Source organism: Pongo abelii, chromosome 16 (genome assembly GCF_028885655.2).
Source record: "Pongo abelii isolate AG06213 chromosome 16, NHGRI_mPonAbe1-v2.0_pri, whole genome shotgun sequence".
In the NCBI taxonomy this organism is placed as follows: domain Eukaryota; kingdom Metazoa; phylum Chordata; class Mammalia; order Primates; family Hominidae; genus Pongo; species Pongo abelii.
In genome coordinates this window covers 58,894,799-58,917,314 of record NC_072001.2, presented here as the reverse complement: position 1 = coordinate 58,917,314, position 22,516 = coordinate 58,894,799, and the positions used below count along the sequence as shown (strand labels likewise).

At 36.9% G+C, this 22,516-nt stretch overlaps 1 protein-coding gene across 3 annotated transcripts in view; it reads left to right on the top strand.

Moving 5' to 3' along the window:
- The window catches only part of NEDD4 (NEDD4 E3 ubiquitin protein ligase), a 165,615-nt gene that overhangs the window by 103,848 nt on the left and 39,251 nt on the right, over positions 1-22,516 (top strand). For all 3 annotated transcript variants that reach the window (XM_024232665.3, XM_024232666.3, XM_024232664.3), the window contains 3 exons: positions 17,149-17,199; positions 18,646-18,707; positions 21,420-21,522. In XM_024232665.3, the coding sequence (XP_024088433.1) occupies positions 17,149-17,199; positions 18,646-18,707; positions 21,420-21,522 (216 nt within the window). The remainder of the gene's footprint in view (positions 1-17,148; positions 17,200-18,645; positions 18,708-21,419; positions 21,523-22,516) is intronic.

Genomic DNA, 22,516 nt, shown 5'->3' with positions numbered 1-22,516 from the left:
ATTTCATTTTATGTAGAAGTGAAGAAACTCATTTCAGATCATTGGCTTTAAATAAGACACTGTTGCAAGAAATATTTAAAATGTAGGTACTTGAGACAAGAAAATTCTCACCATGTGGGATTTTTGTTCTTTTGTTCCCAAAGACAACCAATGAACAACGAATATAGAACAATAAAAACAGGTGATTTTTTAAGGGAGATGGGATGGGATGAGTTTTCTTTCTGTCCCTCAGTGACCAGGCACTGCCTCTCCAATGGAGATGAAAGCTGTAGGGAAGATTGTGAGAGATTTTAGGAAATAAGCACAATAAGCACATGAAAAGATGCTCAACCTCACTGGCTGTCAGGGAAATGCAAAAAGCCACGATGGCATACTACTTCATACCCGCTAAGAAGGGTATTGTCATAAAGACAGGTCATTGTTGGTAAGAAAGGGGAGGAATTGAAATCTTCTTACAGTGCTGATAGAAATGTAAAATGATGCAGCAACTTTGGAAAACAGTCTGGCAGATTTTTAGCAAATTCTGTTCCTGAGTATATACCCAAGAGAAATGAAAACATATGTTCGTGCAAAAACTTTTACTCAAATGTTCATAGTGGCATTATTTATAATAGCCAAACAGTTGAAACAACCCAAATGTCAATCAACTGAAAAATGGATAAATAAAATGTGGTATATCCATATAATGTAATACTCAACAATAAAAAAGGAATGCTACAGTATGGATGAATCTTGGAAACATGCTAAGTAAAATAAGTCAGTCATAAAGGATCACGTATTATATAATTCCACTTATATGAAATATCCAGAATAGGCAAATCCATAAAGACAGAAAGTGGTTGTTGGTTGCCTAGGACTGAAGGAGGGGTGGGGAAATGGGGAGTGAATGCTGATTCGTAAGGGTTTTCTTTTTGGGTGATGAAAATGTTCTAAAATTGATTGTCTAATGGTTGAACAACTCTGTGAAAATACTAAAAAACATTGAATTGTACACTCTAAGTGGGTTAATTGTATGGTATGTGAATTATATCTTAATAAAGCTTTTTTTATTTTTAATTTTTGTGGGTACATAGTAGGTATATATATTTATGAGGTACATGAGATATTTTGAAACAGGCATACAGTGCATAATAATTGCATCAGAGTAAATGGGGTATCCATCCCCTCAAGCATTTATCCTTTCTGTTACAAACAGTAGAATTATGCTCTTTTAGTTATTTTTAAATGTACAATTAGTCTTGGTGTGGTGGCTCATGCCTGTAATCTTAGTGCTTTGGTAGGCCGATGTGGGCAGATTGCCTGAGCTCAGGAGTTTGAGACCAGCCTGGGCAACACAGTGAAACCCCATCTCTACTAAAAAATACAAGAAATTAGCTGGACGTGGTGGCACATGCCTGTAATTCTAGCTACTCAAGAGGCTGAGGCACAAGAATTGCTTGAACCTGGAAGGTGGAAGTTGCAGTGAGCCGAGATCACACCACTGCACTCAAGCCTGGGTGACAGAGCAAGACTCTGTCTCCAAAAAAACCCACTAAATTAAATTATTTTTGACTAAAGTTACCGTATTGTGCTATCAAATTCTAGATCTTATTTATTCTTTTTTGTGTAGCCATTACTTATCTCTACTTCCCCATACCCCACTACCCTTGTTAGCCTCTGGTAACCGTCATTCTACTCTCTATCTCAGTTCAATTGTTTTAGTTTTTAGCTCCCACAAATAAGTGAGAACATGTGAAGTTTGTCTTTCTGTGCCTGGCTTATTTCACTTAACATAGTGACCTTCAGTTTTATCCAGTTGTTGCAAATGACCGGATCTCATTCCTTTTATGGCTGAATAGTACTCCATTGTGTATATGTACCATATTTTCTTTATATGTCTGTTGATGGACACTTTGGTTGCTTCCAAATCTTGGCTTTTGTGAACAGTGCTGAAATATCTCTTCAGCACTGAAGTGCACATATCCCTTCAATACACTGATTTCCTTTCTTTTGGGCATATACCTAGTAGTGAGATTGCTGGATTATATGGTCGTTCTATTTTCTTCCAATCTATGGGCTGTCTCCCCTCTTTGTTGATTGTTTATTGTGGGCTGTGCAAAAGCTTTTTACCTTGATGTGATCCCATTTGTCCATTTTGATTTGGTTGCCTGTGCTTATGGAGTATTACTGAAGAAATCTTTGCCTTCTCCAATGTCTGCAGAGTTTCTTCAGTTTTCTTTTATTACTTTCATAGTTCAAGGTCTTAGATGTAAGTGTTTAATCCATTTTTATTTGATTTTTGTATAAGGTGAGAAATAGGAGTCTAGTTTGTTTCTTTTGCATGTGGATATCCAGTTTTCCCAGCACCAGTTATTAAAGAAACTGTCCTTTCCCCAGTGTGTGTTCTCGGCACCTTTACGCAATATGAATTCACTGTAGATGTATGGATTTGTTTCTGGGTTCTCTATTCTGTTCCATTGGTCTGTGTGTCTGTTTTTATGCCAGTACCATGCTGTTTTGGTTACAATAGCTTTGTAATGTAATTTGATGTCAGGTAATGTGATTTCTCCAGTTTTGTTCTTTTTGCTTAGGATGCCTCTGGCTATTCTGGGTATTTTGTGGTTCCACATGAATTTCAGGATTCTGTTTTCTATTTCTGTGAAGAATGTCATTGGTATTTTTATAGGAATTGCATCAAATCTGTAGATTGCTTTGGGTAGTATGGGCATTTTAACAATATTGATTCTTCTGATCCATGAACATACCTTTCCATTTTTTGTGTCCTCTTTGATTTCTTTCATCAGTGTTTGATAGAGATATTTCACATCTTTGGTTAATTCCTAGATAATTTATTTGTAGTTATTGTAAATAGGATTGCCTTCTTGATTTCTTTTACAAATTGTTTACTGTTGGCATTTAGAAATGCTACTGATATTTGTATGTTAATTTTGTATCATGCAACTTTACTGAATGTATCAGTTCTAATGGTTTTTTGGTGCAGTCTTTAGGTTTTTCCAAATATAAGATCATATCATCTACAAACAAGGATAATGTGACTTCTTCCTTTCCAATTTGGATGCCCCTTATTTCTTTTTCTTGCCTGATTGCTCTAGCTAGGACTTCCCTTACTACATTGAATAACAGTGGTGAAAGTGGCATTCCTGTCATGTTCCAGATTTTAGAGGAAAGGCTTTTAGTTTTTCCCCATTCAGTATGATATTCGCTATGGGTCTGTCATGTATGACTTTTGTTATGTTGAGCTATATTTCCTCGATACCATTTTTTGTAGGGTTTTATCATGAAATGATGTTGAAATTTATCAAATACTTTCTCAGCATCAATTGAAATGATCATTGTTTATAATCGATACTTCATTCTGTTGATGTGATGTATCACATTCATTAATTTGCATATCTTGAACCATCCTTGCATCCCTGTAATGAATCCCCCTTGGTCATGATGAATGATCTTTTTAATAGGTTGTTGAATTCGGTTTGCTAGTATTTTGTTGAGGATTTTTGTATCAATGCTTGTTGGAGATTTGGCCCTGTAGTTTTCTTTTTTGGATGTGTCTGTTTGGTTTTGGTCTCAGAGTAATACTGGCTTCATATGATGAGTTTGGAAGTATTCCCTCCTCCTCTGTTTTTCAGAATTGTTTGAGTAGGATTGGTATTAGTTCTTTAAATATTTGGTAAAATTCGTCAGTGAAGCCATTGGATGCTGGGCTTTTCCTTGGTGATAGACATTTTATTACAGTTTCAATCTCATTACTTGTTATTGGTCTGTTCCTGTTTTGGATTTCTTCATGGCTTAATTTTAATAGGTTGTATGTGTCTAGGAATTTATCCACTTCTAGATTTTCCAATTTATTGCGTATACTTGGTCATAATCTCTAATGATCCTTTGATTTCTGTGGTATCAGTTGTAATGTCTCCATTTTCATCTCTGATTTTATTTATTTGGGTTTTCTCTCTTTTTTTCTTAGTCTGGCTAAAGGTTTGTAATTTTGTTTATCTTTTTTTAAAAACCAACTTCTTTTTGTTGGTCTTTTGTGTCGTTTTCTTCATTTCAATTTCATTTATTTTTGCTCTGATCATTATTATCTCTTTTATTCTACTAATTTTGGGGTTGGTTTGCTCTTGCTTTTCTAGTTAAGATGCACTTTTTAAGCTGTTTATTTGAAGTTTTTTTTTTTCTTTTTTGATGTAGGCACTGTTAGCTATAAACTTTCCCCTGAGTACTGCTTTTGCTGTATCCCAGAGGTTTTGGTATATTATGCTTCCATTATTTGTTTCAAGAAAATTTTCAATATCCTTCTTAATTTCTTCATTAACCCACTGGTCATTCATTCAGGAGCATACTATTTAATTTCCATGTTTTTGTATCATTTCCAAAATTCCTTTTGTTATTTATTTCTAGTTTTATTCCTTTGTGGTCAGAGAAGATACTTGATATTATTTCAATTTTTTTTTTTTTTTGAGACGGAGTCTTGCTCTTTTGCCCAGGCTGGAGTGCAGTGGCGCAACCTTGGCACACTGCAACCTCTGCCTCCTGGGTTCAAGCAGTTCTCCTGCCTCAGCCTCCCGAGTAGCTGGGACTACAGACCAGCACGCTCTGCTAATTTTTTGTATCTTTAGTAGAGATGGGGTTTCACTATGTTGGCAGGATGGTCTCGATCTCTGACCTCGTGATCCACCCGCCTCGGCCTCCCAAAGTGCTGAGATTAGAGGTGTGAGCAACTACACCTGGCCCATTTCAATTTTTTAAAATGTTTCAAGGCTTATTTTGTGGCCTAATAAATGGTCTATCCTTGAGAAGGATCCATGCACTGAGAATAATGTGTAATCTGAAGCAGTTGAATGAAGTGTTCTCTAAATATTTATTAGGTCCATTTGGTCTGTAGTACAGATTAAATCTGATGTTTCTTTGTTGATTTTCTGTCCGGATATCTGTCCAATGCTGAAAGTGTGATGTTGAATTCTCAAGCTATTATTGTATTGGGGTGTGTCTCTCTCTTTATCGCTAATAATATTTTCTTTTTATATCTGAGTGCTCCAGTGTTGGGTGCATATAGACTTATAATTGTTATATCCTGTTATTGAATTGACCTATTTGTTATTATATAATGACCTTCTTTGTCTATTTTTATAGTTTTTGTCTTGAAGTCTATTTTATCTGATACAGCTACTCATGCCCTTGTTTGATTTCCATTTTAATGAAGTACCTTTTTCCATCCCTTTGTTTTTAGTCTTTATGTGTTTATAGGTGAAATGTGTTTCTTATTGACAACAGATTGTTGGGTCTTGATTTTTTTTTTTTTTTAAATCTATTCAGCCACTGTATGTCTTTTGATTGGAGAGTTTATTCTGTTTATATTCAGTGTTATTATTGTTCAGTAAAGACTTACTCCTGCCATTTTGTTATTTGTTTTCTGGTTGTTTAATAGTTTTTTCTTCCTTCTTTTCTTCCTTCCTGTCTTCCTTTTAATGAAGGTGATTTTATCTGGTGGTATGTTTTAATTTCTGTCTTTTAATTTTTTGTGTATCCTTTGTATGTCTTTTTATTTAAGGTTACCAAGAGGCTTGCAAATATTTTATAAGTTATTGTTTTAAACTGATGACAACTTAACACTGATTGCATAAACAAAGTAACAAGCCAAGAAAAAACTAATAAAAACTCTTTGTCCTCTTGCTTTTTTTTGTTATTTCTATTTATATCTTTTTGTATTATGTCTTAAAAAGTTGTCATGGTTACTATTTTTGATCAGTTCATCTTTTAGTCTTTCTGCTTAACATATGAGTAGTTAACACACCACAATTACAGTATTATCATATTCTGTGCTTTTCTGTGTTCTTACTGTTACCAGTGAAATTTGTACCTTCAGATGATTTCCTGTTGCTCATTAATATCCTTTTCTTTCAGATTGAAGAACTCCCTTTAGCATTTCTTGTAGGACAGGTCTGGTATTGATGAAATCCCTCAGCTTTTGTTTGTCTGTAAAAGTCTTTGTTTCTCCTTCATGTTTGAAGGACATTTTTGCCAGATATACTATTGTAGAGTAAAACTTTTTTTCCTTTAGCACTTCTAAAATGTCATGCCACTATCTCCAAGGTAATAAGGTTTCCACTGAAAAGTCTGCTTCCTGATGTATTGGAACTCCATTGTGTGTTATTTGTTGCTTTTGCTGCTTTTAGGATCCGTTCTTTACCCCTGACCTGTGGGAGTTTTGTTAATAAATATCTTGAGGAGTCTTATTTAGGTCATATGTGCTTGGTGTTCTATAACCTTCTTGTACTTGAATATTGATCTCTTTCTCTAGGTTTGGACAGTTCTCTGTTATTATCCCTTTGAGTAAACTTTCTACTTCAATCTCTGTCTCTACTTCTTTAAGGACAATACCTCTTTGATTTGCCCATTTGAGGCTATTTTCTAGATCTTGTAGGTGTGCTTCATTGTTTTTTATTCTTTTTATTTTGTCTCCTCTTACTGTGTAGTTTCAAATAGCCTGTCTTAAAATTCACTATTCTTTCTTCTGCTTGATAAATTTTGATATTAACAGACTCTGATGCATTACTCAATATGTCAGTTGCTTTTTTCAGCTCCAGAATTTCTGCTTGATTCTTTTTAATTATTTCAATCTCTTTTGTTAAATTTATCTGACAGGATTCTGAATTCTTTTTCTGTGTATCTTGAATTTCATTGAGTTTCCTCAAAACAGCTCTTTTGAATTCTCTGCCTGAAAGGTCACATATATCTCTGTTTCTGGGATAGGTCCCTGGTGCTTTATTTAGCACATTCTGTGAGGTCATATTTTCCTGGATGGTCTTGATGCTTGTGGATGTTTGCCAATGTCTGGACATTGAAAAGTTAGGTATTTATTATAGTCTTCACAGTCTATGCTTATTTTTACCTATCCTTCTTGGGGAGACTTTCCAGGTATTCAAAGGGACCTGGGTGTTGTGATCTGAGTTTTGGTTGCTGCAGCCATATGTGTGTTAGGGGACATTCCAAGCCCAGTAATGCTGTGGCTCTTGCACTTATACAAGTACCACCTTGGGACCAGGCATGGTGGCTCATGCCTGTAATCCCAGCACTTTGGGAGGCCAAGGTGGGTGGATCACTTGAGGTCAGGAGTTCAAGACCAGCCTGGCCAACATGGTGAAACCCAATCTCTGCTAAAAATACAAACATTAGCCAGACATGGTGGCAGGTGCCTGTAATCCCAGCTACTTGGGAGGCTGAGGCAGGAGAATTGCTTGAACCTGGGAGGTGGAGATTACAGTGAGCCAAGATCATGCCACTGTACTCCAGCCTGGGCAACAGGGTGAGACTCTGTCTCAAAAAAAAAAAAAAGGAAGAAGTACCACTTTGGTGGTCTTGGATAACATCTGGAAGAATTCTTTGGATTACCAGGCGGAGACTCTTGTTCTTCTCCCTTACTTTCTCCCAGACAAATAGAGTGTCTCTCTCTCACACACACACATAGAGTCTCTCTCTCTCTGTGTGTGTTTGTGTGTGTGTGTGTTGAGCTGCCTGGAACTAGGGGAGGGATGACACAAGCATCCCTGTGGCCACCACCACTGGGAATGCACTGGGTCGAACCTAAAGCCAGCACAGCACTGAGTCTCGCCCAAGGCCTGCTGTAACCACTCGCTGGCTGCCACCTCTGTTTGCTCCAAGGCCCTAGGGCTCTACAATCAGCAGGTAAAGTCAGCCAGGCTTGTGACCTTCTCTTCAGGGCAGCAAGTTACCCTGGGCCCAGAGTGCATTCAGAGATGCCGTCTAGAAGTCAGGGCCTGGAGTCAGAAAGCTTAGGAATCTACCTTGTACACTATTCTGCTGCAGTTGAGTGGACACACAAACCGTAAGACAAAGTCCTTTCCACTCTTCCCTTCTCTTTCCACAGGCAGAGTCTCCCCGTGGCCACTCCTGCCACAGGGCTATGGGGAGTACTGCCAGACTACCGCCAGTGTTCACTCAAGGCCCCAGGGCTCTTCAGTCAGCTGGTGGTGAATGCTGCCAGGCCTGGAATTCACTCTACTGGGAAGTGGGCTCCCCTGTGTCCCAGAGAAGGTCCAGAAATGCCATCCAAGAACCCCAAGAGCCTGCTTGGTGCTCTACCCTACTGTGGCCAAGCTGGTACCTAAACTGTAATACAAAGTCCTCTTTACTCTTCCCACGCAGAAGGAGTCTCTATAGCCAACACAGCTGAGAATGTGCTGGATTTCACCTGAAACCTGTATGTCTGAGAGTCTCACCTAAGGCCCATGATGTATACTATCTGGTTACTGCTGCTGATTATTCAGGACCTAAGGCTCTTTAGTCAGCAAGTGTCCTGGCCTACTATGGCTGAGCTGGTATCCAGGTTGTAAGACAAAGTCCTCTTTACTCTTCTCAAGCAAAAGGAAGGAGTTTCTTTCAGAGCTGCATGCTGCACTGCCTGGGGTTGGTGTAGGGGTGGCACACGCACTCCCGTGGCCACTCCAACTGGTGTCTCACTAGATCACCTGCCCCCCAAGTCCACTGGCTCCAATCCAAGCCCAGCACAGCACTAGGACTTAACTAGGAATTGCAGTCCTTGTGGCCTAAACTGCCTTTCAAGTTTATTTAGAACCCCAGAGCGCTTTAGCCCACAGTGGTGAGGCTTGCCAGAACTCAAGCTCCAAACATTAGGATGGACAATTCTCTGCCGGCTATGGCTGATCTAAATGCCACCTTCATGGACCATGGCTGAGTTCTGCCTGGTGTTGCTTTCCACTGTGACAATGCAGCACTGAGTTCCAATGCAAAGTCCCACTGTCACTGAGCTCTCCCAACCCTAAGTGCACAGATTCTCCATGCCATACAGCCACTGCCAGGGGATGGAGGGGGTGGGTGTCAGCAATTGAAGACTGTCTTTCCTACCCTCTTCAGTGCCTCTTTCAGTGATGTGAAGTTAAAACTAGATAACTGTGATTGCTCACCTGATTTTTGGTTCTTATGAAGGTGCTTTTTGTGTGATTTTTAAATTTTGTGTTTCTGCAGGGAGGATGATCAGTGGAGGCTTCTGTTTGGTTATCTTGCTCCACTTCCTATCTAAAAGCTGTTACTTTTAAAAACCAAAATTAGGAAGAGACTTCTGCACGTTGGAACATTTGGTCTTATACCTTCTGTAGCAGTGGTTCTTAATGAGGAATGATCTTGCCACCCAGGGGACATTTGGCAAAACCAGAAAATGTTTTTGGTTGTTATAACTGGAGGGCGGGTACTACTGACACACAGTGGGCAGAGGCCAGGAATATTGGTAAATATCCTTCAATGCACGAGACAGCCCCCACAACAAAAAAAAATTATCTGGCTCGAATTGTCAGTAGCGCCCAAGCTGAGAAACCCTGTTCTATGCCTGTATTACTCTAGTGACAGTTGATCACAGCTATGTTTTTTAAGCACTACAAGGTCACAAATCATCAAACATACAGATGTTCAGCGTATATGTTTAGTCAGGACAAGGCTATTTAATAAGACTAAACCAAAAAAAAGTTGTTGTTTTTTTTTTAATCTGGTTAAGCCTAAACCTAAGTTAACTAGATAATTCAGTTACCCAAAATATTTTATTCCTCAGTCATCCTGGTTGAGATTTACTATTTTTTGTTATATTTTACTTATTTACTTAGAGCTTCTTAAAGATCAGACTTATGAAGTATAACATCTACTTGTGATAAAAACAGGAATAAAGAAACATACTGGCTGGGCACAGTGGCTCATGCCTGTAATCCCAGCACTTTGGGAGGCCGAGGTGGGTGGATTACTGGAGGTCAGGAGTTCAAGACCAGCCTGGCCAACATGGTGAAACCCTGTCTCTACTAAAAATACAAAATTAGGCGGGAGTGGTGGCGTGTGCCTGTAATCCCAGCTATTCAGGAGGCTGAGGCAGGAGAATCACTGGAACCCGGGAGGTGGAGGTTGCAGTGAGCCAAGATCACGCCATTGCACTCCAGCCTAGGCAAAAAGAGTAAAACTCCTTCTCAAAAAAGAAAAAAAGAAAAGAAAAGAAACTTACTGCAATATAGCCTTGAAAACATCGTTAAAAGCTAACTTACCCATTTCAAAAATTATCATCAACTCATGTTCTAGAATAGGAGTATGGTGTTAAACTAAGCTAATTTGTTAGGCCTTAGACTCCAACCATACTCCTTTTCTTGGATATACCTGTTTGAAATGTCCACACACTGGTCCAGGGAAAGGGGAGCAGGGGTTTCATTGTATATGCCACTATTTTAAATATATATTAGCTAACATGTATTGAATACTTACTGTGTGCTGGGTATTATGCAAGGCACTTTGTATTCTCTTATTTAATTCTTACCAAACCCTACTAGTAGATACGATTATCCCTCGTCTTCTAGGAAACATCTCTCTCATAGCTGTCTTCCTGCTCCAGTACGCACTGGTTGCTCTCTAGGTGTTACATAACTGTTACTCTGAGACTTCCTTTCCCTGTCTGTCTGAGATTCCTCTATGCTCTCCTATCTTGAATCCCCTGCATCTTCCATATCACGGCACACTCCCTCATTTTGGTGAAGTATATCCTCCATTACCTCCCTGAAAATACCAGTATCTGAAAATGTCTTTATTCTACCATCGTAATTGAAAAAGGTAATTTTTCTGAATGTAGAATTCTACATAAGAAATATCTTTCTCTCTTTATTTTGCAGGAAGTACTCTCTTATCTTTCAGGTTTGTGTATTAGCTACTTTGTTACTCTCCAAGCTTTTAGAATTTCTTTATCTCTGGTGCTCTGAAATGTCACAGTGATGTGCCTTGCAGCAAGTCTTTTTCCCCTTTCATGCACTTTGCCTAATATTCAGTGGGCCTTTTTATTCTTTTTTTTTTTGGAGACAGGGTCTCGCTCTGTCACCCAGACTAGAATGCAATGGTGCGATCTCGGCTCACTGCAACCTCCACCTCCTGGGTTCAAGCAATTCTCCTGCCTCAGCCTCCTGAGTAGCTGGGATTACAGGCATGTACCACCATGCCCTGCTAATTTTTGTATTTTTAGTAGAGATGGGGTTTCACCACGTAGGTCAGGCTGGTCTTGAACTCCTGACCTCATGATCCACCAGCCTCGGCCTCCCAAAGTGCTGGGATTGATTACAGGCGTGAGCCACCGTGCCCAGCCAGCCCTTTTATTTTTAATATTCTCTTCCTTGAGTTCAAGCAAAGTTACTTAAAATGCTTTTTTGATAATGTCCTCCCTTTCCTCTTTTCTTTCTGGAATGCCTATTATTTCGATGTTGACTTTTGAATTTTCTCCTGTAATTTCCTTATTTAAAGAATCCTATAGTCCATTGTCTTTTAGTTCTACTTTCTGAGAATTTTTTTAACTCTGTCTTCTAACTCTATCTTGAAGTTTTTATTTGAGTTATATTTTTTATTTCTAAGAGATATTTCTTGTCCTCTGATTGCTTCTTTTTTGCAGCCTCCTATTTTGTTTGACAGGTGGTTCATCTCCTCTTATCTCTGGGAATATTACGGTTTTTCTGAGGTATTTTTCTTGCAATTTGACTTGATTCTTATCCATCAGACTCCTGTCTTTCATTTAGGTCTGTGTGTTTCACGTTATAAACTTTCCCCAAATATTTAGTAGTCCTTAACTGCCCATAATGTATAAGATTCCAATATTTATTGGAAGGGTTTTGTTCATGGGCATCTACTGACTAGTGGACCTCACTTTGGGGTGAGCAGAGAGAATTAGTCATTTTATTGGAAGACTTCCTGGATTTAATATCTTTAAGTCTGTCTCATTGGGTTGCTTAGTTGTTCCAGAGAGGAATTTTCTTTCCTGGGAAGCATATATTTGTCTGCCAGTATTCTAGAAGCCAAGTGAAACAAAGGAGTTGGAGAGGTCCTTACTGTTTGGTATTAGGACTTTCACTCATTCTCTCACTTCTCTCTGCTGTCATCTACTCTTCCAGTCTCCCTTTTTTCTTTCTTTTACAGTTCATGTAAATTAAATCGGACAGCATGTACTCTTTTGTATCTTCTTTTTATAATTAAACTTTTCTGGCCAGGCGCTGTGGCTCACGCCTATAATCCCAGCACTTTGGGAGGCCAAGGCGGGTGGATCACCTGTGGTCAGTAGTTCGAGACTAGCCTGGCCAACATGGTAAAACCTGTCTTTACTAATAATACAAAAAAATTAGCTGGTTGTGGTGGCACATGCCTGTAATCTCAGCTACTTGCGAGGCTGAGGCAGAAGAATCGCTTGAACCAGGGAGGCGGAGGTTGCAGTGAGCCAAGATCCCGCCATTGCACTCCAGCCTGGGCGACAAGAGTGAAACTCCATCTCAAAAAAACAAAACAAACAAACAAACAAAAAAACCACTTTTCTTTGAGATTTATGTATGTTATTTTGTATATCCGTTCATTTCATTTCATTGTTGAGTAATTCTACTAATTGCATATCCCACAGTTTCATTTTTCAAAGGACATTTATTTCCGGTTTAGGCTATTATGAATGAAATTCTATGAACATTCTTGAAGAAGTATTTTAGAGGATATTTGTTTCTATTCTCTTAAGAAAATACAAGGAGCAGAATTTCTTGGTCATATACTGGTATATGTTTAACTTTATAAGAGAGTTTTTGATTGCTCCACATCCTGACCAATATTTGTTTTTGTCAGACTTTTTTTATTTTAGCTTCCAGGGGGTTTGAAGTGGTACTGCATTGTGATTTTAATTTGCATTTCCCCGATGATTAATAGTGATAAGCATATTTTCATATAATATTTACCATTTATTTATCTTCTTGTTTGAAATATCTGTTCAAGTCTTATGCCCATTTTAATTGGGTTGTTTTTCTGTTTATTATTGATTCATATTATTGACTTATAGTGATATTTTATGAATTGATATCTTTATTATTATGAAATGTTTCTTTTTATTTGTGGCAACACTCGTCATCATGAAATCTAATTTGTCTGATATTATTATAGCCACTTATACTTACTGTATACCTGATTTTTTTTCCATACCTTTATTTTCAATTTATCTGTATATTTGAATTCAAAGTTCATCTCTTGAGCCTGAAAGTAATAAGCACCTTGAACCCAGATCTTTATATCTAAATGTGATTCTCCAGTAAAATTTATCAGGGTTCTCTGGAGAAGTGGCTGATTGATTGTAGAGCAGGGATAAGAAGAGTATATGCTGAACCTGAAGCATTTTTGTGGTGCCAAAAAGTAAGGAAGTACACAAAAAATTTGAGAAGATATCAGAAATGCACAAAAACTAACCTGAAGTGACTCTCAATGACCATATCTGGGACAATTTGAGTAAAAAAATAAGTAACAATAATGGATTATATCTTATAAGATAATACAAAATAAATATCAATGAGTCTATGATGATATAAATTAGAATGTATAAATGGGAGGAAGGGGAAAATTCTTTACTTAAGCAGAATAATAATTAATTAATATAAAAAGAATAATGGAAATGGTAGAAATAGAAAGTCAACATTTGGCAAGCACCACAGTAATAATTGTTGCAGGCAAGAATCATCAATGGATGCTAAAGTTTGTGAGAAAAAGTTTGATGAGAAATGGGCTATTTACGTAACCTCAAAGGCTTTTCCCACAAGATACTGTTAATTACAAAGGGGAAAATATTGAGAAACATGGAAGGCAGCACCTTAACCAAATGATTGAAGTTAATACCATTAGTAATGCAACAAATCAGTATCATGTGCCTCCTGATATGATGCACTGAGAAGGGCACAAGCATCACCTTTATGGTATTCTTGCAAAAAATGCATAATTTAAATTCAACCATGAAGAAATATTAGAAGGATGTTCTATAACTAGTCAGTACTGCTCAAAAATGTCAAGATTATGAAAGACAAAGAAAGACTAAGGTACTTTCCAGATTTAAAAAAATTAAATAGACAGGACTACTAAATGCAATATATGAATCTGAATTGGACCCTGGACTAAAATTAGGCAGACAGTTGGTGAATTTTGAGTCAAGTCTGTAGAGTAGTTAATAATATTTCTGGTTTTGATCATCATAATATTGTTATTTAAGATGTTAACATTTGGTGGATCTGGGTGAAAAGTATATGAGGATTCTCTCGCAGTATTTTTGCAATTTTTTAAAATCTGAAATTCTTTTAAAATGAGAAGTTGGCTGGGCACAGTGGCTCACACCTGTAATGCCAGCACTTTGAAACACCAAGGCAGGAGACTCCTTGAGCCCAGGAGTTTGAGACCATCCTGCATAAGATGGCAAGACTCCATCTCTTTAAAAAAAAAAGAAAAAAGAAAAAAAAAAGTGAAAAAAAAGAAAAATATTTAATAAAATATTTTTAAACAATAATGATAGATGTCTTTTATAGGCAACATATGGTTAGGTTTTGCATTTTTATTCAGCTTGACAATCTCTGTCTTTAATTGGACTAGTTTGTCATAATTTATATGGCTGGATTTAGCTCTCAGAATGTGCAGTTTATTTCTGTTCATCTCATCTGTTTCTTTGTTTCTCTTTTCCTGCCTTATTTTGGGTTAGTCAGATATTTGCAATATTCCATTTTAACTCTTCTCTGTGCTTTTTAGCTCTGCAGTCAATTAATGATTAACTTATATCAATCATACAACTTTATATAAAATATAAGTCTTGCAACAATATAGATTTGATTATTCCACCTATCTTGTGCACAATGTTGTCATTTTTATTACATCTACATATATTTTAAACCCATAGTATAGCGATACAATTTTTTTTTTGTATACAACAATTTGTTCTTTAAAAGATTGAGAAGGTACCTAAGAAAAAAAAAAACACTTTACCCACATATTTACCATTTTCTAGTGCTCTTTATTACTCTCTTTAGATCTGAATTTCTCTCTGGTGCCACTTATCCTCAGCCTGAAGAACTTCCTGTAGCATATTCTGTAGTGCCAACAATTTGTCTGCTGATGACAAATTATCTCAACTTTATCCAAAAGTATCTTTATTTTCCTTCCCTTTTTTATGGATAGTTTTTGCTAGATACAGAATTCTTGGTACATTTTCCATTTCGGCACTTATAGATATTCAGTTGTCTTCCGGCTTCCATTGTTTTTGACGAGAAGTCAACCATTATTTGTATTCTTATTCTCCTGTGTGTAATGTATTATTTTTATTAGGCTGCTTTCAAGATTTTCTGTTTATCTTTTGTTTTCAGCATTTAATAATGATGCACCTACCCATGTTTTCTTTATATTTATCCTGCTTCAGTTCACTGACTTTATTGACTGTCTCAGCTTGTGTTTTTCTAAATGTGTGAATATTTTGGCTGTTTTTTTCCCCAAATATTTTTCTGCCCTATTACCCATCCCCTTTTATGGAACTCCAGTTACACATATGTCAGACTGCTTGAAATTTTTCCACAAGTTCCCTTTATTTTTCATATTAGATAAATTCTGTCTCTGTATCTTCAAGTTCATGATACTTTTCTCCAGTCATCTTCAATCGTCTTTTAAAACCATCTATTGAATTTTTTTATTTCATGTATTATATTTTTCAGTTCTAAAATGTACATCTGGCCGGCCGTGGTGGCTAACACCTGTAATCCCAGCACTTTGGGAGGCTGAGGCAGGCGGATCACCTGAGGTCAGGAGTTTGAGACCAGACTGGTCAACATGGTGAAACCCTGTCTCTACTAAAAATACAAAAATCAGCCAGGCATGATGGTGCATGGTGCATGCCTGTAATCCCAGCTACCTGGGTGGCTAAGACAAGAGAATCACTTGAACCCAGGAGGTAGAGGTTGCAGTTAGCTGTGATTGCACCACTGCACTCCAGCTGGGGTGACAGAGCAAGACTCTGTCTCAAAAATAAAATAAAATAAAATAAAATGTGCATTTGATTCATTTTTAGTTTCCCCTTCACTGCTGAGGTTCCCCATCTTTTCATTCATTATGACCTTATTTTTCTTTTAAGTCCTTTGAACATCTTTATAATAGCTGCTTTATTTTCCTTGTCTGCTTATTCCATGATCTGCGTCATCTTGTGGCTGGTTTCTGTTAATTACTTTTTCTCTTCATACTGGGGTTTTTTTTTATTTCTTTGCATGTCTAGTAATTTTTTTTATTGTGGGCTGGACAATGAATATATAGTAACTAATAGAGACAGTGAATTTTATTATATTTCCCTGAGGAGTGTTTTCTTTCTTTTTTCTTTTTGAGACGGAGTCTTACTCCGTCACCCAAGCTGGAGTGCAGTGGCATGGTCCTGGCTCACTGCAACCTCTGCCTTCTGGGTTTAAGCCACTCTCCTGCCTCAGCCTCCCAAGTAGCTGGGATTACAGGCATGTGCCACCACACCTGGCTAATTTTTGTATTTTTCGTAGAGATGAGGTTTCACCATGTTGGTCAGGCTGGTCTCTAACTCCTGACCTCAGGTGATCTGCCCACCTCGGCCTCCCAAAGTGCTGGGATTACAGGTGTGAGCCTCTATGCCCAGTGTTGATTTTTGTTCTAGCAAGTTAACATAGCTGAACTCCAAATTCTGCTTCCCTTTTGGTGAACATCAGCTGAAATCAGTGATGAGCCCTCTCAGTCTTCCAGCTGTTGACTTTCACTTGTTCAGTTCAGGGTAAAACTAGGGATTTAGGTAAGAGTTTATATATAGATTTGGAAGAACTCTGGTGGCTTCTTTTTTTCTGGGATTTTTCTCCTCTTTTTCTAGATATGCTGTCAACCCCAAACTAGGCCTTCTGACTCCTCAAGCCAGTAATAGTGCGGATTTCAGCTTAAGTTATAGGCTCTCTGCATTATGTGGACTGTGGAATACTACTAGAGGAAAAGCCATATAAATACTGAATCTTACCTAGTGTAGTTCCTTCTTTGAAGGATTGACGTCCCTCCAGTTTCTGCTTGTTTTGGGTCATTCTGTTGTACTTTCAAATAGCTCTTTTAGTATTTTGTCACAGAATATAATTGTTATCTGCAGAAGGATTAATCTAATATATGCTACTCTTCCATTACCAGAAGTTGTACCACATTACTTTTTATTTTCCATTGATGCTGCATAGGACTGAATAAAAAAAAAAATTCTACATTTTCTGTGAATGGTGGCACTATCTCATTAAACTCTTCTAAAGGAATTGAGCATATTACTAATTATATTTTTTCTATTTTCTCTTACAGACAAGAGATGATTTCCTAGGTCAAGTGGATGTTCCACTTTATCCATTACCGGTTGGTATAGGTGTCCATGATTTTCCTTTTGTGCTTATTTTTTAAATTTAATAAATACTTACATATATATAATATAGTTAATGTAATAATTGATTTATCAAATGTATACTACTTTTATTTATTGAGCATACTGTTTTCTAAAAACTCATTTCAATTTTCCATTTCCATTTTCTCTTTAAGATTTCCATACATGAACCCCGGTGAGAAATAGAGAATTTCTGATGTTTGTTGGCATTGTGAAAACATTGTGCAAAAAAGATTAGTTTGAAAATATTGTGCTGAATAACTAGAATGAGGAGTGCCTAAGCTCACAGAAGAAAACTAAGATAGTTTACGACAATGGAAACATAAAACACTGAGAATCAGGACTAAGAATATAGCAAGGAGAAAAACAGATTCAGGACACATTGCAAAATAGAACATTATTGAATCACATATCTGACATGGAGGCTTAAGAAAATAAGCAAGAAGTAAAGATAATGCAAGTTGAACTTGGAAGATAAGAGTGGCATCTCATGTAGAAAAGGGAGGAAGAAAAGCCATTTTGTTTTGAAAAGCAAAAAATTTATTTTTGGACAAACAGAGTTTTGATAGGAAACAAAGAAAATGAAAGTTTAAAGTGGACTGCTGACAGAGAGATAAAAATCAGCTATGTAGGGAAAAGGGACTGGAAGGATTGAGTGTTATCACTGTCCAGATAACAGCAGAATCTCTGAGAATAATGGGCTTTCCTGATAAAAGAGAGAAGAATGGAGGGCCAGCCATTGACCCTCAGTCAACGTGAGTGGATCAGAAAAGAAAGAGAAGACAGACAAGGGGAAACAGGAAAACAACCAAGTAAAATAATGTCATGAGAATTTACAATGCAAAACATCAGAGAAGGATAATAAAAACTAACAACTGCTGAATTTTAAAGAAAGAGAAAAAATACTTCTTTTTCAGTCTTGTGAAGTTATATTAATTAGCTCTCCACAGTCTTTCCAGAGCATAATCTTTTTTTTTTTTTAAACATGGTGCAGGACCATAAGCTTTCAGTAATATATTTAATCCAGTCTTACTTTCCAGGCTGTTGACTTTTTTGATCTCCTAGAATTATCTCCATGCTGTAACCAAGCCAGCCTGCAGACATGTGCATAGTCCATGTTCTTTGGGATGTCAACATACTAACCACTCTATACTGTTTTTCTGCTTATTCTCTTCTGCCCTCCCTTTGGCTCCACAGCCCACCTGCTCAGCTGGTTTTCGTTTGAGTTGTGATGTCGGCTGCAATTCCTCTTGGGCAGGAAAGTGAAAGCACTGTCAAGTTAGCATTTGATAAACTAAAGCTACTTTTTTTTCTCACTTCCAACTTAAATTATGCCTTAGGTGATAGTTCATGAGTATTCTTGAAAAGTACATGCTTTTGGTGTTATAGATATATTTTGAAAACCCACTATTTTATTCTAGACAGAAAATCCAAGATTGGAGAGACCATATACATTTAAGGATTTTGTTCTTCACCCAAGAAGGTCAGTAAATATAAAATAATAGCATATTAAATTTTTTATCTCTTCATTACACCTTATAGTAGCCTTATTAGAAATTCAGGGTTTAAACCTCTGTAAAAAAGCTACTTCTAAATATTATTATTATTATTATTTTAAAAGCTTCATTGCTATTTCTGATTAAAAGTACTGTATGCACATTGCAGAACATTCTGAAAATACAGAAAGTGATCACAGCCCTTTGGGAAAGATTCGTTCTCCTAATACTTATCAGACTAGAAGGCTATTTATGTCATATTGTCATACTATGCTTTAAAAAATCACAAACATGAATTCATCTAAAACCATTATCCAACTCGACGTGCACAAAGCCAATTTCAGAAAAACCTAACTATATTTTGCATACTTTAAAAAGTATTTCAGAACACTCAAATATTTAGAGAAAATAACATAAGACTAGAATTTAAAACCCAAATAGCATGCTTATAATTCCATTTTCCCAAACAAAGTTACTTGATGTTTATCAAAAAAATTTAAATTTAAGCTGTAACTAAAACTCCTTTTGATCTTCTATACCTCATTGACAAGTAAAATCTAGTGAAAACATATGTGTGGATTTACTGTCAAAAAGGTCAAACTAAAGCAGAGAAAGGACATCTGTGAAAGCAACAGTATTTGTCTTGTTTCTTAAACTATAAAATGCATTTGAAAATGTACTATTGGAACTTAGTAAAATTTTTCACTTAAAAATGATTTTTTAAATTACTGTTTGTAATATAAATATTAAAACAAAATGAAAAGGAGTGCTCACTGACTGTTAATATTTACTCTTTATAAAGGAAGTCACATTTAATTTCTGTAGATGTCTGGAATGTAAATCTCTTTTAGTCTTTTAATTTTAGACTGATTGTGACATCTGCATATCAAGAATAACTAAATTGTTTTTTCTTATTTGATTGTCCTAGCAGCCTGCTTTTCAATTTGTCACATGCTTTCTAGTGTCTTTATCTTTAAAAAATACAATTTGCTTCTTCTGTCTGCAATGAATATTATTGCAAGTGTAGAAAGAACTTTATTCAGATAGAAAATGTACTACATTCCTAAATTTGTTTGAGCCTCATTAAGTCAAAACCTTGAGGCTTCTTTTCCAATTGAAAAGACATGAAACATACAATTGTAGAGAAACTTTTCAACAAAACATTATCTGAGCACATTTTCTGTATCCATCTTTTATAGCCACAAGTCAGAATGTTCACATCTCCTTCAGTATGGAGACACAAGCCACATTAGCGGCCTTGGAAATAAGCATCGGGATTTCACTGACTACTCAGGAAAGGATACACTAAATTTGCCAAATCCATGAGAACCATACAGAGAAGAGCTAAAAAGATTAGGGGAGGCTTGGGAGTGGGGGTAGGTAATCTCTTGAAGACAGAAGAAAAGGATTAGGACTCTTGTCTAGAAAGACAAAGGGTAATTGCTACATATCTGCTATCTGTAAAAAATCATCCCCAAAAAATCTATATAGACAGCTGAGACAAGTAAGGATTTCTTAAGTAAATCATAGGATACTAGAATTGATGAGGACAATAGAATTAAGCCTTAAATTAGAACCTTATGAAAGCATTATAATCGTAGCACTTTGGGAGGCTGAGGTGGGTGGATTGTTTGAGCCCAGGAATTCCAGACCAGCCTGGGCAACATGGCAAAACCCCGTCTCTACAAAAAAATACAAAAATTAACTGGGCATGGTGGTGTGTACCTGTAGTCCCCGTTATTTAGGAGGCTAAGGTGTGAAGATCACCTGAGCCTGGGAGGTCAAGGCTGCAGTGAATCGTAACTAAGCCACCGTGCTCCAGCCTGGGCGACAGAGGGAGATGCTGTCTCAAAACAAAAAAAAAAAAAAAAAAAGAAGAAGAAGAAAAAAAAAAAAGCAGCAGCAGCTTATGAAAGACAGGTTTTCAAAAGATTTACAATATTACTACAGCAGGCAGCAGCCTTTAGCTTAGACAACTAATTATTCAAAGAGGTGATACAATATAAAAATAGATTAGGTAAATTAATGGTGTGACAGTTTCAAACAGCTGCCAAAGAGATGTAGCAGGTTTCAGACACTGATCAGGCCTTGCCCTCTACTCTTCTGTCATCCAAAAAAATATGGCCAGATTCGTATCCCTAAAGCACATCTCTGAGGATACCTTTCTCTATCCCCCAAATTCTCAGTGATTTACCAAAATATGAAAAATAGTCTGAAGTTGTCTGATTTTGCATGACCTCTGGACCATCCCAATCTCCTGTCGTCCCCTTTACATGTCCTGTAATCTAGCCAAACTGAACTACTGCAATTTACTTAATTGCACCCCAAATTTCCCAACTGTTTCCTGGATCTTGCCTTCTTCTCCACTCATATGCCTTTTCCTCTACTGCCACAGGTAAGAATCCTCCCCAATCTTCTAACGCCAACTCAAAGGCCAGCTTCTCTTTGACATTGTCTCTGATCGTTCACTTAAACTTCCTTAGCATCTTCTTTGTGTCATAACAGTTATTTATTTATTTATATATGTTTCCCTTTTCTCTACCTTCTATTCCTTTCCCTAGATATCTTCTGCCCTGGAACTTGTCTTTGAACCTCCCTTTGTAGACCCCCTGGTACCTAGTGGGTGTTCATTAAACTCTTATTAATCGAATACTTTTCTCCCTGGTGTTAAAGTTTTATGAATATTTTTTTTTCTACAGTCACAAATCAAGAGTTAAAGGTTATCTGAGACTAAAAATGACTTATTTACCTAAAACCAGTGGCTCAGAAGACGATAATGCAGAACAGGCTGAGGAATTAGAGGTGAGATTTTATAAATATTTGGTTAAACTAAAAAAAATTTTAATTTCTTATTTTACTGTACTCTGAAGAACAATAACTATTGAATGAAGTTAACATGTGCAATAAAGATTATTTACTTGGACGTTTATTTCACCGAAGCATTCATTAATAGTCTTTCCTCTAAGGATATTTCTGTAGAAGGAATGGCCATTATTGATGGCCTTCTTAAAGGTTAAGGAGTAGAGAATAGAATATAAATCTAGTTTTTCAAAGTTTTCTAAAACTGTATATTCTCCATTAAAGTAAGAACACAATTTAGTATTTTGAAGTTAAATATATGGACATTTTGAGGAGACTCCACTGATTAGGAACTCTTTTATGAAATTTAAGTCCTGTTAATATTCTTATTATGGTGGGAGGGCTCATAGGAAAGGAGGGGAATTAGGGAGCAAGGAAAATTTAAGTGATCTAATAAAGAGCCTTCTGTATGTAGGGCAAGTAGAATTTAACAATTTTCATGGATGACAGAATGAGAGGAAAGTCCAAGTCAAGATTTGTGTAGAGTTACGTGCATCTGGAGTAAGCAAGTAGAAGGCAGAAAGTATGTATTTGGAATAGAATTGGATAGGGTTTGGAGACTGGAATCCTAGTTGCACACTCTATCTAGCCAGACTTGTGTGAGTCATTGAACTTTTCCGAACCTCAGGATCTTATTTGCAGAGTGACAGGATGGCATCAGATGACCTCGAGGGTTTCTTCCAGCAAAAAAATTTATGATTTGGAAAGGGGTCAAAAAAACACCTGCTCCTTGAGGTTCCCTTTGAAAGCACATTATCATCAAAAAGAAGTATCATTTATTCAGTAGCTGTGTTAGTCCATTTTCATACTGCTGTGAAGAAATACCAGAGACTGGGTAATTTATAAAGCTTTAAAAACAGGTTTAATGGACTCATAGTTCCACATGGCTGGGGAGGTCTCACAATCATGGTGGAAGGTGAAAGAGGAGCAAAGGCAC